Source organism: Cotesia glomerata, linkage group LG4 (assembly GCF_020080835.1).
Source record: "Cotesia glomerata isolate CgM1 linkage group LG4, MPM_Cglom_v2.3, whole genome shotgun sequence".
NCBI classification, from domain to species: domain Eukaryota; kingdom Metazoa; phylum Arthropoda; class Insecta; order Hymenoptera; family Braconidae; genus Cotesia; species Cotesia glomerata.
The window spans coordinates 23,602,092-23,620,750 of NC_058161.1; the positions used below are offsets into that span (position 1 = coordinate 23,602,092).

Here is an 18,659-nt window from a genome sequence, read left to right on the forward strand (position 1 = left end):
GTACAACTTCCTGGAGTAGCAGTCACAGGAGCTGATGGCAGTTCCGGGTCCTCGAAAATATTTTTTACTAAGATTACAAGCACAATCTTGGTGTGTTTTAAAAATTACAGGACAATCGATCGCAAATAACTTTATAACTTCCTGGAGCAGCGGTTACAGGAAAATTAATTAATTTTTAGCTATTTTTTGTATTTTAAATTTCTTAGTGCTTATTTTGTATGATTACTATGTTTTTAATCGTCTTTGTTATGAATTTTAACAATTTATATTTGTAAATATTTAGAAATGGCCAAAATTAAAGTTATCTAAATTTAAGGTAAAAGTCCCTATTATGAGACGATGTCCCCATTTATGATACACTACATAAAAATACTATTTTATAAAAACAAACACACCGCTAGCATACCAAAAATATAATAAATATTTCAATTCACATATTTCAAAAGCAATTTTTGACTTTTGCTCTTAATTAATTCCATACTGTTTTTAAAAAATATTTATTAAAGTGCGAGGTTTGTTATCTGTGCTCAAAGCCGCGACCGAGAATAGTAAAACGGCAACGGCACCTAGTTTCTTATATTAGTTTAATTTCATTCTCTTCTACTTTTATGTTAAATTGTATATCAATTGAAAGCTGATGAGTCATAGAGTTCATTTCTATACATATTTATGCGTTTTTTTTATTACAATATTTTAAATCTGAGTGTCTCACAATACCGACACTTATAAACGTGAATGCCCCGGTTTATGAGACACTTTACTAGGTGTACCATGTAACACGGACATGTGTATTTCGGCTTGTCCCGATTAAGTGAGACAGTGTACATTTATAAGATTTTATATTGTTAATATGTTATATTAATTATAAAAATAGTGCAATTATATGTCATAAAATATTGGCTGTTATTAAAACCTCAAATATTTTTCTAAAATTAAGTATTTTTAGTCAAATAGCTTTAGATTATGAACCTAACCTCAAATCATAACATTGAATAACTTTGTCAACAAGTTTTTCTGTTTTTTTAATTAAATGTTTTGGATAAATTTATAATATTTTGTTGTATATTAACTCTAAAAGTATATTATTTATTTCAGGCTAAGTAAAAAGTAATTTATAATAAAAAGCTGAGATAATGAGGGATAAACAAAATCCTAAAGAGACAAAAACTCAATCATCAAATTCAACCAAAAAAAAGTGTTGTGTTCCAATGTGAATAATAAACTGAAGAAAAAAAAGTTAAAAGGCTTAAGTAATTATGATTCGTCAATTATAGAAAAAGCTTTAAAAGCAATAGAAGACATAGAGCTGTCCTTGAGAAAAGCTGCTGCTGTTTATGGAGTACCGATTGCTACCTTTGTTAGATGAAAAAGTATTAGTCCTGAGAAGGCAAAAATTAGAACTGAGCCAGCGACAGTATTATCTTTAAAAGAAGAGGATGTTATTGTTCAGTTGTTATTCTACAGAGCAGCAATAGGGTCACCTGTGACGAAAACTGACTTATTAAAGATGTATTACAATTTGTTATCATCTTAGACAATCATTCTAATGTGATAAACTGTGAATAAAATAATTTAACTAATGATAGACAACTTTTTACGGTTACATATGAATCGAGTCAAGTTAGTCTTCAAGAATCATTAACTGATAGCAATAATGTAATACGATGCCCTTCTAAAGACTTTAGTGAACACAGCCTAATTGATCAAACTATCTCTACTGATGATACAAACTTAGATATGTCTGTACAGCTCAGATAGATTACAACAGAGCTCACAAATATTCATCCTACAAATCCTATAAACAACAAAATTTATCAATTAGGTATGTAAATGTCAACCTCACATTTATGTTCGATAAATTTAATTTGATGTGACTGTTTTTTAGAATTTATGAAAGAAAATTTGGATCCTACGCCTGCAATGATTGACGAACATCGTTTTATTCATAAGTTTTCATCAATAAAGTTTCCTAAAATTACCGAGTTAGCCTTAAAATCAAAGTAAACAAAATAATTTTACAAACCGACGATGATTTCCACCAAATCATCAAATAGTTTTCTCGAAACCCGTAACTTACAGGTGCGTCTTTTAATAAATATCTCCAAATCTGTTATCTATCATTAAGCGTACTAATAATAATGATAACAGCGGCCAGCCTGCCGGCTATTTCTTCCCTATAAAAAATAATAAAATACTTCAATTTATTTAAAAAAAAAAACATTTTATTTATTAAAGTCCATAAATAATTTTAATATCTTCTGACATTCCAGCGGACAGAAAAAAAAAACTAGAAATTAATTTTTTCTAAAATAATATATATATATATATATATATATATATATATATATATATATATATATATATATATATATATATATATATATATATATATGTATATATCAACTTTTATAACTTTAATATCATCATTAATAACACATTAGACATTTTTCAAGCCATTTATCAAGTGCGCTCACGCTCATTACAGTCAAGCTATTTTAAAACAATTTAAAACGTGGACAGTGTGAGACATTAAATAATAAAACGTTAAAAGAAATAATTTAAAAAAATTAAATGTGTAAAAATTAATAAAATCTAATTATATATTCACAGAGAAGAAATGTTACCGGTAAGATTGCACCTGGTTTTTATAGTGCTAGAGGGCACAGTCTTCTCGAACTCGCGAATCCTCGGGGAAACTCGGGAGTTCAGGCCGGAGGAACTCTGGGACCACGTTTGGATGGTCGATCTTTCCTTGGATCGCACTGAGGACAATAGAAAGACATTGTTCCACTGCGTAGGTGCGCTCATACATGAACGGGCTGTTCTTACCAGTGCCATGTGTCTCAAGAGGTAATTATACCCATTTTCCGGAGCATTGACCTCCTTTTGTTCGGAAAATTTTGGGTTATTTGAATTAATTTTTGGAACAAAAAGAAGAATTTTAGTGATAAAGCTGCAGACACACAATTAAATTTTAATTGAAGACTTGAACTAAAAAAAATTTTTTTTTATCACAAATTTCTTTTTGAAATTATATTTGTGAATAGGCCTTATAATTCTACATTGTTTTATATGAGGATGTGTAATTATAAACATTTTTACTGGATGTAATTACACATTGTTTTATATAATTTTCTTTAAAAGTATGTAATTATATGAGTGATTCTCTGTAAGGACGTCTTAAATCTGTACAAAATTTTCCGACCAAATTATTTTTAATTTTATTAGAAAAAAAATTAACAAGGGCTACAAAACTATCAGCTTAATCATAATAAATAAACAGCCAATTTAATTTTTGTTTTTTCGATATTTGTGTATCTTTTACCATACAACATGACAGGGGACTGTTTTTTTTTTATCAAATTGAGAAAAATCAAGCAAACTATTTCAATGCATTCAACTTTCCAAGTTCTCAATGAATATTGACATTAAGGAGGTATTACCCTACAACGGTTCTCAACTTTCAGAAAAATTTCCCCCTATATGCCCCAATGTAAAGCATTATAACTACAATATGAAGTAGTTGAGATGCAGTACACTTTTGCGCCTCCTCTCACATGCGCAGAAGTAGAAAAATAATCCCACTGCGTCTTTTTTTTTACTTAGCTACGTTGCATTCTCGCTCAGAATAATTTGCCCCTTGAGACATGTGTTGTAGAAGAATTTAATGTTTTGAAATAATTTTGAGGTTACGTATAGTTGGAGACTGCAAATGCTGCAAATAATAAATAATGACTTCGCGACTAAAGAATGGCAGATTTTACTTTAGCAATATTTCGATCGGTCTTGAGTGATAGAAAAGGTCCTGGTAAATTTAAATTAGAGAGTCTCAGTCAAGATTTTTAAAAAAATTTAGATGATGAACAACTATCATTTCATGATGCAGCTTATGACGTTCTAACTTTACAGAATTTAGTGGAAATATTAAATTTAAAAAATAATTTATTCACTTGTTATAAAAAATGTGACGTTTATTTGCAAGAACTATCTGATGCAAATAAAACAAGACATAATTTAAATTTAAATTAAGTGCCTTTATAAAATATTTATTGAAAAATGTACTTTTAAATAAATAAATATTTATTATATTAATATTGTAGCTATATTTTTGATTTATACTATTTATTATTTTACATATTTATTTTTCCTATACAGTAAATTTGTGATTAACCTATACCTATTAAATTTTTATAGTTATTTGAATCTGTTGGGCTTCTACTGTATTTTGAACTTCCCGCGCAGTGCAACGTTACCAAGTCACTATCTCTCACTTATTAGGTTATAAGAGAACGCTTGAAAATCATTAAAAGTAACAAACTTTGAACATTGTTTATAAAAAAATTAATACCGCTCGTTTATGTTTTTTTTCAAAAAAAATACTTGTTATAACTTCAATTAAATATTCTCAGTTTTAAAAAAAAATCCTAAGAAAAGTATGGTTGTTATTCAATAAAATGTTCGCTTTAACTACGGTCAGGATAGGGAATACATGTTAAATGTACGATTTTTAATTGCTAATATTTCGAAAATTAACACCGCAAGGACTATTAAAAAAAATTTATTCGTATAGAGGACACTTAGAAGTACGCGTATTCAAAAATTGAGGAATATTGTAAGAAAAGTGATTTTTCACCATACCTCCTTAATTAGAATAATATTAAGACTTATGGATCCAATTTAATAAATAAATTATAAATAAAAATAGTTGCCAGGGGACTGAGTATCTCGTGGCCCAGACACATGTTTCCAGCACAAACGGTGTTTTGACACTAAATAAAATGCCGATAAAGCGCTAACAGCCCTATGGTTATTAAGGAAGTACGAGCACCAAGGCAACTTTTGATAAAAAGCTTGATTATTTTTTAATATGAAGTTTAAATATGTCTAAACAAATTCCGAAAATTTAAAGGAGATTGCCCGATTATTTAAATAAATAATTAACTTTGAAGTTGAGCAGTTTAACATTGGTCTTAAGGGGTAACCTCCAAACATTGATACATTTCTGTATTTTTCTCGTAAAACTGTCGGTGAATATTTTTAAAAAACTTGTGGATGAAAGTAAATATATTAGTGATAAATTTAATTCAAAAAAATTTACACTTGCCCGACTAATTAAAATGTATTAATTAAAAGAAAAATAAATGCCGCCATTAGCCAATGTTAAATGTATATCTATATATTGAGAATAATCATATGGTTACTGCTCTCCCCTTACCGCGCTAGAGTCGATACCTATCCCCACCCCGCCTAGCGCTCGTACTTCCTTAACTCAATGCTAGTTATGTCCTAATAAACCTTACAGAACATGAAATAGCACGCTGGATTTTTTTTTGGCTTTGAACTTCTGGCAGGGGACTGTTCTTAAAACACCTGGGACAAACTTTGGTTTAATAAATTTAATGAAACAAATTAATTTTCGGTATTTTTTATTGAAGAAGATTGTTAGTTAACTAATTAAGTTGATAATCATAATGGACAAAATTATATTTTATGGACGAATAACTTAAAATTTAATTTTAAAGTTTCAATTTTGGGAATGGGACAGCCCAGGGGATTGTTATTTCGGTGGTTTACGAATTTATAGCAAAAAAACTAAAATTTATTTAATTTTAGTTTTCAATGCTCCAAATAGAAATGTTTTTTTACTTTCGTAATAAATGTTTTTCTAGTAACAAAATAACAATTTTCCTAATAAAAAATGCCTGGAACAGTCAAAAACATCCTTACCGAGAATCACCCTATATAGACTTTGATTACATATAATTTTACTATGTTTTATATAATTATACATTGTTTAAATTCTTTCATAAAAAGATGTGTAATTATAAAAATTTTTATTGAATATAATTTTATTTTGTTTCATATAATATTCTATAAAAGTGTATAATTAAATAGATTTTTGTTACATATAATTCTACATTGTTTTATATGAGGAGGTGTGATTATAAACATTTTTATTGGATATAATTACACATAGTTTTATATAATTTTCTGTAAAAGTGTATAATTGAATAGATTTTAGTTACATATAATTTTAAATTGTTTTATATAATTATACGTTGTTTTCATATTGAGGTAAATTATATAAAATTGTTATTTTTGTTCAGTTTATTTGCATATTGTCGTGTACAATCACATTTTTCTATATAATTATCCATTGCTTACATTATGTTATAAAAAGATGTGTAATTGTTTCATTCTTATTAAATATAATTTTTTATTGTTTTTTATAATTTTCTATAAAATTATGATTCTGTAGATTTTGGTTCCTTATAAATTTACATTATTTTACACAACTTTATATGAAGATGTGTAATTATATACATGTTTGCTTAATATAATTTTACATAAAGATAATTTTTTATTGTTTTATATAATTTTATTTAATTTAACATGAACTGAAACTGTCTCATAGGTTTAGGAAGCATCATAGCACTCAATCAGCATTACTAAAACTTACAGATGATACTAAGCGTTCTATGGATGAAAACAAGCTAACTCTTTTTGTCATATTTGACCTAACAAAAGCTTTTGATTATGTTAATTCAAGGGTAATTTTAATAACACTAGTTGAACTTGGTTTTTCGTATGAAACTATCTCTTGGTTCTTCTCTTATTTAACAAATCGAACCCAATCAGTCGTTAGTGAAACGGACATACCTTAAAATTCCTTGAAACTACCTCTGAAGTCCAACAAGGCTCAGTTCTTGAACCGATCTTATTTCTAATAGTAATGAATCTGAACAAAAACAGTTTCACTGTATAAAAATCGCGCCAAGTCCACGTTCATAAGACTATCAAGATAAAAAAATTTCTTTTTTCTTTACAAAAAGATATAAAATAAAAAAATAAAAAAATCCAAGTAACCGATATGATTGTATTTGATTTTCGGAAATTAAAAAAAATTTTATTGTAAATTTGAAAATTAAAAAAAAAATTTTGGAACGTATTTAGTGTGCATGGTTGCAAAATATTTTACTTTTAATGAAATTCGTAAAATCTATTTACTAGGACTTTAAAAAAATTGAAATACACAATGACGCACACCAAGTACGTTCTAAAATTTTTTTTTTAATTTTCAAATTTACAATAAAATTTTTTTTAATTTCCGAAAATCAAATACAATCATATCGGTTACTTGGATTTTTTAATTTTTTTATTTTATATCTTTTTGTAAAGAAAAAAGAAATTTTTTTATCTTGATAGTCTTATGAACGTGGACTTGGCGCGATTTTTATACAGTGAAACTGTTTTTGTTCAGATTTTAGTATTTTTTGTAATTATAATAAAAATTTACAATTGGTACCAACTTAAATCTCGCGTTGGCTGCATTTTTTATAGCAAACTATCCCCTTGAAGCTACAGTTTATGTAAAAACAATTCCAGCGCACCCTGGCGGATGTAGATGCAAGCTGTGAAATGTATTTTTTTAACTGTAGTTTCCCATCTATTGGAAGATTACCATGAATTCTCGAATTATTTAGTCTGTGGCATGTCACTTTTTACATAGAAAAAAAGTCAGGATCGAAATTTTTGAGCTTGCTATAGTTTGTGCTGATAAAATTTAATAATTTCAAGTAGATTAATTGTTATAATGGAATATAATTAATTAATATCAGTAAAATAAAGCATGAATTACTCTTATAATATAAAATTTAGGAACAAGAAGTACCGTAGAATTAAATAAAATTTTGCAACCTCAAAATACCGTTCTGCTTACAGTAAACACAGTCGGTAGTCTCGCGCTCCGTTTACAACGAATTTGAACGGAACTTGGCGCCAGATTCTACCGAATCTGTGGATTCGGTAGCTAAGCGATTAATATATGGGTGATTCTCTGTAAGGATGTTTTTTGCTGTCCCGGGCATTTTTTTATTATAGAAAAATTGTTATTTTGTTACTAAAAAAAATTTATTACGAAAGTAAAAAAATAATTCTATTTGGAGCATTGAAAACTAAAATGAAATAACTTTTAGTTTTTTTGCTATAAATTCGTAAACCACCGAAATGTCAGTCCCCTGGGCTGTCCCAATCCCAAAATTAAAACTTTACGATTAAATTTTAAGTTATTCGTCCATAATATATAATTTGGTCCATAATGTTTATAAACTTAATTAGTTAACTAACAATCTTCTTCAATAAAAAGAACCGAAAATTAATTTGTTCCATTAAATTCATTAATCCAAAGTTTGTTCCAGGTGTTTTAAGAACAGTTCCCTGCCAGAAGTTCAAAGCCAAAAAATAAATCCAGTGTGCTATTTTATGTTTTGTAAGGATTATAAGGACCTAACTAGCCTTGAGTTAATAACCATAGGGCTGTTAGCGCTTTATCGACATTTTATTTAGTATCAAAACACCGTTTGTGTTGGAAACATGTGTCTGGGCCACGAGATACTCAGTCCCCTGGCAACAATTTTTATTTATAATTTATTTATAAAATTGGACCCATAAGTCTTAATATTATTCTAATTAATGTCAATATTCATTGAGAACTTGAAAAGTTGAATGCATTGAAATAGCTTTCTTGATTTTTCTCAATTTGATAAAAAAAAAACAGTCCCCCGTCATGTTATATGGCAAAAGATACACAAATATTGAAAAAACAAAAATTAAATTGGCTGTTTACTTATTATTATCAAGCTGACAGTTTTGTAGCCCTTGTTAATTTTTTTTCTAATAAAATCAAAAATAATTTGGTCGGATAATTTTACACAGATTTAAGACGTCCTTACAGACAATCACCCATATAAGTTCTAATAATCCTGTTAAAACAAAAAAATTTTTAAATTTAAATATGTATTGTATTCACATAATGTATATTTTTTCTTTTGCCATTTGGCCAGTGAAGGCTTTGGCATAAATCAATAAATTCAATTCAATTCATATAATTTTATACTGACTCATATAATTTTACATTGTTTTGTACAATGTTTAATTGTTATATGATTTTATATTTTTTTATGTAATTTAATTTTACTTTATATGAACTTATACTCTCCCATATTATTTTACATTGTTCTATAGATTCTCACATTGTTTTTTATAATTCTACATTGATCCACATATATTCACATTATTCCCTATAATTTTACAACGTTTTGTATAATTTTACATTGTTCCATATAATTTCCATATACTATATCATTGCTCTCTAAAATTTTACGTTAACTTCCAGATCACTTCCACTATCTAAAGAAACCAAAGTTTACATCTTCGCCGAAATCCTAGACGATTCCCGTCAATCAACAAACCAGCAAATCTATGCGATGGAAAATGTAACCTACCACAATTTCCAGAAAAATTACGACGCAAAAAAATTCGACTACGGCCTAGTTATCCTCTACGACAGAATAATCCACGACGCCTCCAGTAACTCCAAAAGCGGAAAAATTATTCCAGTCGCAAAATCTTCCGATTTCAACGACATCGACTTCAGAGAGTGCTTATTGACCTCAATCACAACCCGCCGAAAGAGGAAGTGCCAGGTCGATTTCGAGTGTAAGATGACCAGTAATGTGCTAGACTGCAAAACAAAGGCAGGGGACGGAGTTTTGGTAATTAATCTCTATTAATCGCTTCATGCAAAAAAAAATTTTATTGGAACGATATAAAATATGTTGTAGTAACAAATAAGTATATTCATAACCAAGTCTAAGTTGTAATAAGTAATTTATATGTTGTAATCAAACAGTTTTGTTACAGCAGAATTTTTTAGTTCAAGAAAATATTTTAGAATCAGCAAATCGGTTTGTTTGAATAACAAGATTGTTATGTCAGAATAACAAAAAAATTTTGTTGCTGGTTCAACATAAACTACTCAGTTGGTATAACAAATGTTGTTATTGAAATAGCTTAATTATTTTCGACTAATAACTAATTGTTGTATTTTTATTTTTTTATAACAAACACTAAACCAAACAGCAGAGCCATTGACAGGATTCCTTAAATTAAAGATATAATTATTGGCATAGTAGAGTTCAGTACAAATACAATAAATTAAGAATACATCGATAAGCTTGCCTTAAACATTATTACTTATATGCCACAGAAAGAATAGTATATAATGCGCTTATATTATGAATCAGCCAGACATCCAAGTTATTATCGGAGTTGTATAATTTATTAAATGCATCCATCATACGATAAGTAGGAGCAGAAGTGGCAAAATTGGTGTTGGCTATTGGAAGAAGAAAGGGTGGACCACATCTTAGCACTGGCACCTTGAACATTCCCTCACGGTTTTGGAAATTCCGCAAACATTCGGTATTTATGCGATATAAATGCTGTATGTTTACGGTAATACTTCAGTTATTTTAGCCAGTTTTTTTGCCGAATTATTACGAAAAAATTACAAAATAAATTCAGAATATTTACGGCAATACAATAGGAAAATTACGGTATATTAACAGCATTTAAACTGTAAATGTACCGCATATTTACTGTATATCTGCGGCACTATTACAGCAAAAAACCGGAAAAAAATACCTACTTTCTATTACCGGTAAAATACCAAAAATATGCTGCTTTACTACTATTTTTTAATAGCGTAAAATTTTTTTTATAATATTATAAATTATCATGAATAATTTTTAAGAGGTTAATAAATTAATATCTCTATTGTTATTATTATTATTATTATTATTATGATTTTTTTTATTTCAGACCGGAATTCGAACCCGGATTTTTTAGTTACGCCCCAAAGGCTCTACCAGTTGAGCTATCAGAGACACTATCCATAATTATTTACTCAGTCACCTAATAAGACCCACCGAGTAATAAACATCACCGTCCATCTTACGGTATAAAGCATTATATCTTTAATTATATCAGTGTAAACGCGGCAAAATTGCAGTATATCTTCAGTATTTTTACCGTAGAGATACGATTTTATTATTGTAAAATTATAGTAATATTCTAGTTAATACAAAGATTTTTTACGGTAAAAGTTCTAGAGTTTTACGGTAATTTTATTGTATTCTTCCTGAACTTGCAGCAAAAGTCCGGTAGAAATGCTGTATAACGACAGTAAAAAAACTGGTTAAAATAACCACAGAAATACCGTATTATTTCAGAATTATAACGGTAAATTTATGGTAAACGCATTAATACCGAAAATTTGCGGTGTTTCAAAAACCGCGAGGGTTATTAGACTAAGAAGCCGTGCACAATCGATTTTACCTTGAACTAAACGCGCTACAAACATGGCAGATGCACATAGCCGACGCTCTCGCAAGGAGAGTACACGGAATTTACGGCAGAGGTTGACGTAGTCTGACCCAGGGTCAGGATAAGCTCCGTCGGTCCTCCACGAGAGAAATTTAAGAAATTTCTTTTGAATTTTGTCAATTTTGTTAGAATAAACATCATACCCGTGTAAAAAAAAATTGTCCCAAAAATGTCCCAAGCATGGGACATCCAAACGTGACACAATGAGGGACATTTTTGGGACATCGTAGAAATAATCAGAAATTTTAAAATAGTGCATTTAAGTAATTTTTCGTCGATTTGAAGTTTTTTTTTTTGAAGATTTTCAGAATACTTCTACAATTTTATGACAATTTTACTACAATTTTAAACGTTTTTTAAATGATTTTACAAGACAATTTATTTTTGCACAGATGTAGATTTGTCTAGAAATTAATGGATGAAACGTTGATTGAACCTTTTTGAGAGAATTTAAGAACATTTCTGGGACAGTTTTAGGACAACTTTGAGACATTTTTAGGACATTTTCGGAACATTTTTTGGGCATTTTCAAAATATTTTTTAAATATTTTTAGGACAATTTTGAACGTTTTTCAAATGATTTTAAGAATGATAATTTATTTTTGCACGGCTATAAATTAATCGCTAGATTAATGTATGAAAATTTTTAGGACAATCTTGGGACAATTTTAGGACATTTTTGAGACAATTTTGGAACATTTTTAGGACATTTTTTTAATATTTTCAGAACATTTTTGGGACACTTTTAGGACATTTTAAAAATATTTTTAGGACATTTTAAAAATATTTTGAGGACAATTTTAAACGTTTTTCAAATGATTTTAAGACAATTATTTTTTGCACGGTTGTAGATACATCCTAAAATTCATGGATACAAAATTTTGGGACAATTTTAGGAAATTTTTGGGACAATTTCAAAAGATTTTTTAAATATTTTTAGGACAATTTTGAACGTTTTTCAAATGATTTTAAGAAAGACGATTGTTTTTTGCACAGATGTAGATACATCCTAAAATTAATGGATAAAAAATTTTAGGACGATTTTGGGACAATTTTAGGACATTTTCGGGACATTTTAAAAATATTTTTAGGACAATTTTAAACGTTTTTCAAATGATTTTAAGACAATTGTTTTTCGCGCGGCTGTAGATTTGTCCTCATATTAAGGGTTAAAAAATTTTTGGGACATTTTTAAAACATTTTTCTGCCAATTTTAGGTCAATTATAGGATACTCGTATGGCAATTTTAGAATACTTTTATAAAAATTTCAGGACAATTTTGTGACATTTTTGGGACACTTTCATGCCAATCTTACGACAATTTTCTGATACTTTGACGACAATTTTACGATACTCTTAAGACAATTTTAAGACACTATTATAAATTTTAGGATGATGATTTCAGGATAATTTCAAGTTAATAAAAATTAATGTAAAGTTTTGTTTAATAAATTTAATAAATCGTTCTGAAATTATTTAAAAATCGTTCTAAATGGTCGTATAATAGTTCTAAAAATGTCCAAAGTTTGCTATAGAAAAATTACAAAATTGTCGCAAAAATGTCTTGAAATTGTCCCAAAAATGTTCAACAAATGTTTCATTCATTAATTTCTAGATAAATATACAGCTGTGCAAAAATAAATTGTCGTTTTTAAAATCATTTGAAAAACGTTCAAAATTGTCCTAAAAATGTTCCGAAAATGTCCTAAAATTGTCCCAAAAATGTCCCAAAATTGTCCTAAAATTTTGTATCCATTAATTTTATGATGTACAGCGCACGTCATTGATCCATACCGGTTAAAAATTTCATGTTAAAATAGAAAAATCAAAATTTCGACATCTGTGAAGAAAGAAATCAATAAAAGGAAAATCTTTATAAGCATCAATTTAAACAAAATTGAAAAAATAATACACTGAAAATAAATAACTCAAAATATCAATTAAATCACATCAAATATCAATCAATCACAATTAAAATAGCAATTAAAAATATCAGTAATTAAAATAATTACACTTTACAAAATAAATAATAGTAAATTTATAATATTAAAAAAAAAGACAACAATATAATTGGATAATTTTAAAATTTATCTAATATAAATATAGACATTGAATAAAATAAAATGAACTGAATTCAGACAAATCAGTAAAGAGACATTTGAATATTTATATTTATAAAAATATTGACAGTTATTAACATGCGAACTCTTAAACAATAGACATCTATAAATATAAACTAGCAAATTTGGAAACCCGTAATTTTAGACATCTGTAAATTTTGATTTCTATAAATTCATAAATTAAAATAAAAATACAATTAAATATATAATTGCTTGCAATTTATGAGGTTATAAAAAATTAAAACAAAACTTCTATAATGCTCGAGAGTCCTCGAGTACAACCCTTGGATGCTTACTACGGAGTCGGTTCTCCAGACGGTTGCGGATCAGGCAGCGGCGAAATTCTCCGCGCTCCAAAAAATAACCTAGACAAATTTTAAATAACGAGTGTCGTGTTTATCAGAGTTAGCTACTCATGGAGGTTTGTCGTCCTCTAGGAAGTGCGGATCAGGCAGCGGATGGATTTTTTGTACTGCAAAAAATAACCTATTTTTTACGTATAGTTTTTAATTAAATATAAAAATTTTTGTACAGTTTTGAATCTTCATACATATGTCAATTTTTCAAATGGTTATTTTATTTTTCTGTTTCTGCTTTATTTTATAAAATTCTTTGTTTACAGTCAAAAACAAGCGTTCACGACGTAAGAAAAAATTGTAATCAAATATTAAAAAAAATAATATAAAAAACAAAATTATAACAGAATGCAAAATTGTAGGGAACATATACAACGTCAGTCTGAAGAAATACACACGCTATTTTAAAAATGTCTAGGTTATTTTTTGGAGCGCAGGGAATCTCGCCGTTGTCTAATCCGAGACCTCCTGGAGAACCGACTCCGTAAACCATTATGAGTAGCTAACTCTGATAAGCTCGACACTCGCTTTTTTAAAATTGTCTAGGTTATTTTTTGGAGCGTGGGGAATCTCGCCGCTGCCTGATCCGCGACCTCCTGGAGAACCGACTCCGTAAACCATTATGAGTAGATAACTCTGATAAACACGACACTCGTTTTTTAAAAATTGTCTACGTTATTTTTTGGAGCGTGGGGAATTTCGCCGCTGCCTGATCCGCAACCGTCTGGAGAACCGACTCCGTAGTAAGCATCCAAGGGTTGTACTCGAGGGCTCTCGAGGATTATAGAAGTTTTTTTTTAATTTTTTATAACCTCATAAATTGCAAGCAATTATATATTTAATTGTATTTTTATTTTAATTTATGAATTTATAGAAATCAAAATTTACAGATGTCTAAAATTACGGGTTTCTAAATTTGCTAGTTTATATTTATAGATGTCTATTGTTTAAGAGTTCGCATGTTAATAACTGTCAATATTTTTATAAATATAAATATTCAAATGTCTCTTTACTGATTTGTCTGAATTCAGTTCATTTTATTTTATTCAATGTCTATATTTATATTTGATAAATTTTAAAATTATCCAATTATATTGTTGTCTTTTTTTTTAATATTATAAATTTACTATTATTTATTTTGTAAAGTGTAATTATTTTAATTACTAATATTTTTATTTTCTATTTTAATCGTGATTGATATTTTGAGTTATTTATTTTCAGTGCATTATTTTTTCAATTTTGTTTAAATTGATGCTTATAAAGATTTTCCTTTTATTGATTTCTTTCTTTCCAGATTTCGAAATTTTAATTTTTCTATTTTACCATAAAATTTTTAACCGGTATGAATCAATGACGCGCACTGCATCTATAACCGTTCAAAAAGCAATTGTCTTAAAATCATTTACAAAACATTAAAAAATGTCCTGAAAATATTCAAAAAATGTTCCAAGATTGTCCCAAAAATGTCCTAAAAATTTTCATCCATTAATCTTGCAATAAATTTATAACCGTGCAAAAATAAATTATTTTTCTTAAAATTATTTGAAAAACGTTCAAAATTGTCCTAAAAATATTCAAAAAATGTTAAAAAAATGTTTTGAAAATGCCCAAAAAATGTTCCGAAAATGTCCCAAAGTTGTCCTAAAACTATCCCAGAATTGTTCTTAAACTCTCTCAAAAATGCTCAATCAATGTTTCATCCATCAAATTCTAGACAAATCTACATCTGTGCAAAAATAAATTATTTTTTGTAAAATTATTTAAAAAACGTTTAAAATTGTCATAAAATGGTAGAAGTATTCTGAAAATCTTCAAAAAAAAACTTAAAATCGACGAAAAATTACTTAAATGCACTATTTTAAAATTTCTGATCATTTCTACGATGTCCCAAAATTGTCCCAAAAATGTCCCTCATTGTGTCACGTTTGGATGTCTCATGCTTGGGACATTTTTGGGACAATTTTTTTTTTACACGGGTATATAGGAGACCATATAATCGAGGCATACTCTAAACGGGATCTGACTAGAGAATAGTAAATACTTTTTATTGCCTTTGTGGTATGTAAGTTGCGACTAGAACGTGTGACAAACCCTAACATCTTCCAAGAGCCAGTCATCACCTATTAATGTGAGGTTGAAAGGTGAGTTAATTATCAAATGTAACGCCTAGGTCCGTGTGACAGATAACTCTTTTAACAGAAACGCCACCCATACAATCTCATAATCAAATTGTATCGGACACTTATTTCTACAGAAAGAAAGTTTTGTTAGCTAAATTTTCTCAAAAACATTTTTCCAAGACAGTAACTAGATTTTTGAGCTCGAAGTTGAATTTTTAGCTCCAATAGCTAATGTAAAGTACCCAGTACTTGAACACTTATAAAAATGAGACCAGTACTTGAGCAGACTTTTCGAATTGTTGTAATACAAAATCCGTATATGTATTATGAGTAATATGCGCATGTTATAATTATTCAATGATACAGTAATTGATTTCTCTAAGTTTTTTCAATTATAAATCAAAACAATTATATTTTTGTTAACTTAAAAGTTGACATATCTAGATTAGCCGATAGATGCTATTTTTTTTCATGAAAAAAGTACTAAACCGTAAACCGAACAATCAGTAAAAAAAAACGGTATTTCATCATTTTAAGTAAAAAAAATTGTACCACCCAATGAAATAGTCTTTTCTAAATAATACACATTTTTTGCAAAGATATAAACTATAATTTTTATATTAAATTTTAGCGTCTAACTATACCTCCAAATTTTCAAAGTGGTACCCAGAACTTGAACAAGCTGGGACCGTATAATTTTAACAGCACTCTAATCTCTAATAGGTTTATAGACTAGTAATCAGCATTGTGATTTGTATCAATTCCTGCAAATTAAATAAGTTTTATAGCTAAAAATTAGTGTAGTTAAAAATTATTGAACGTTTTGAATTGAGTTTTTTTGATTTATAATTGAAAATTTGCTTTGTTATTCATAAAAAATGTAATTAAAAAATTAATTACAAATATTTCTCATTTTTAAATGAACATATTAAATATTCATAGAATTATTCTTCATATTATTCAATAATATGTTATAATCCTTTTGATATTTCAATAAAACGTTGAAAATTTTTGGTGTGCCTATTGCCATATATTTTATTAGTTCAACTACTGCTCCTGGAGTGTTCAACTACTAAGGCTTGTCAGAATTGATTGTTCCTACTCCTCCTTTCATAGTCTATCTTAAAATCGTTGTCAAAATATAAATATTAAATTATCTTTGTTATTTTGCGCTTCAATCAATTCAAAATTGTTCATATTTTCATGAAAATCACTAATTTTAACTAATAATTACATCTTTATATATTATAAGTAGGGTCAAATACGTTTTACTTTGAAACCTGTTCAACTACTGGGTACTCTACCTTATTTTTGGCAACAAAATCATTTTGTTATTACAAGAGTAAAGTAACGGTAGCTAAATTATTTTGTTGTCCTAACAAAATTATTGTTATTAGTACAATAGATTAATTTAATATCGTAACAAACTGGTTTGTTATTACAACTTGACTAATGTTTGTTAAGAGATTTAATAGATTTGCAATAAGTATCATCATTTGTCACTTCAACATATTTTCCACTTATTCCGTCTTTTATTTAATACAAATTATTTATTTCTTCTTTAGTACGATTCCGGAAGCCCAGTAATTTGCAGGCGATTCACCAATCACGAGTGGGTTTTAATTGGATTTATTTCCAAGTACACTCGCTTCGTTTTAGAGACCGAGAGAGAGATTGATGATGAATATGACGACGAAGAAGAAGTGGAAGAAAAATTCATTCCTATTTACACGACCATTATTCCAATCGGCCATGGGCTAACCTATGAAGTAATCGACAGAGTAATGAAAACTCAGTATCGAGTCACACCCTTGCGACCTTCAACCCACTCTGGAAACACTCTGGGTTCAGAGTCATAGTGAAAACATACTGAATCCAATGTGTTTCCAGAGTGGTTTTGTGCCTTGATTTTAGAGTAAAACCAGAGTGGTTCCAGAATTTATCCAGAGTGGACCAAAGTGAATTTAGAATAGATCCAAAGTGGGTCCAGAATGAAATCAGAGTGATTTCAGAATGATAAAAAATAGTTTTCAGTATGGACTCAAATTTTTCCCAAAGTAAATCCAAAGTGTCCCCAAAATAAAATCAAGTAGCTTTCAAAGTGGATACAAAGCATAATTTTAATTGATTACAAAAAAGATTTACTTCAAGCTGTTACATAGTTTTTCTAATAATCTAATAAATACTGGTCGAAAATTGAAAAATCAAATAAATTATTTAAAACAATAAATTTTTAATACATGGATCATATTCTATACCGAATCATCTAGTTTTTCCATTTGACCTCCCGATTTATTTTTAGATTTCATGTTTCCAACCCGAGTAAAAATGAAATTATTATTTTTTACGGAAAAATAATAAATTTCGTTCGACCGCCGCACCACCGCTGCACCACCGCCGCACCACCGCTGCACGACCGCCGTTTGGCGGACTATTACGCCGCACGCTAAAAATTTCCTCCCCCTAGCATCGCCGCACTACCGCTGTACCACCGCCGCACTAATGCTAAATCATACCTACAATTTCACAAAAAATGGTATCATAATTAATTTATCACGCAATAATTAATTAATAAATAATGCGACTAGAAATCTTTATGTAAGACCTATTGATCAACCTCCTTTTAATCGAATGCCTAATATTAAAAAAAAAAAATTTTTTTAAATCAGGCCAAAGCACCGCGAAATTATTGATTTTTTTAGTCGTATTGTTGATGTAGATTTTTAATTTCGTCCTCGGGTTGCACAGAAGCGGTACGCCTATCGAAATACTCTGAAAGAATTTTAAAAATTGAACTGTGATGGGATTCGAACCTGGACCGTCTGCATGGAAGTCTC

At 28.6% G+C, this 18,659-nt stretch overlaps 1 protein-coding gene across 2 annotated transcripts; it reads left to right on the plus strand.

Annotated features, from left to right (window-relative positions):
• Window positions 1–1,100: 1,100 nt before the first annotated feature.
• LOC123262864 lies at window positions 1,101–17,982 on the plus strand. Of its 2 annotated transcripts, XM_044725347.1 has the most exons (5): window positions 1,101–1,822; window positions 1,886–2,079; window positions 2,611–2,850; window positions 9,176–9,554; window positions 17,388–17,982. In XM_044725347.1, exons 3-5 carry the CDS (start codon window positions 2,618–2,620, stop codon window positions 17,679–17,681), a joined length of 906 nt encoding a protein of 301 aa, XP_044581282.1. In that variant the 5' UTR covers window positions 1,101–1,822; window positions 1,886–2,079; window positions 2,611–2,617; the 3' UTR covers window positions 17,682–17,982. The 2 variants fall into 2 exon arrangements, with proteins under 2 accessions (XP_044581282.1, XP_044581284.1); XM_044725349.1 differs by lacking the exons at window positions 1,101–1,822; window positions 1,886–2,079 and adding an exon at window positions 2,420–2,521.
• Window positions 17,983–18,659: the final 677 nt, after the last annotated feature.

Excerpts from the sequence above, each read along its gene's own strand:
- LOC123262864 (XM_044725347.1), top strand. The coding sequence starts at position 2,618 with ATGTTACCGGTAAGATTGCACCTGGTTTTTATAGTGCTAGAGGGCACA. Across the intron at positions 2,851-9,175 it reads AGTGCCATGTGTCTCAAGAG|ATCACTTCCACTATCTAAAG; the intron begins GTAATTATACCC and ends GTTAACTTCCAG. Across the intron at positions 9,555-17,387 it reads AGGCAGGGGACGGAGTTTTG|TACGATTCCGGAAGCCCAGT; the intron begins GTAATTAATCTC and ends TTTCTTCTTTAG.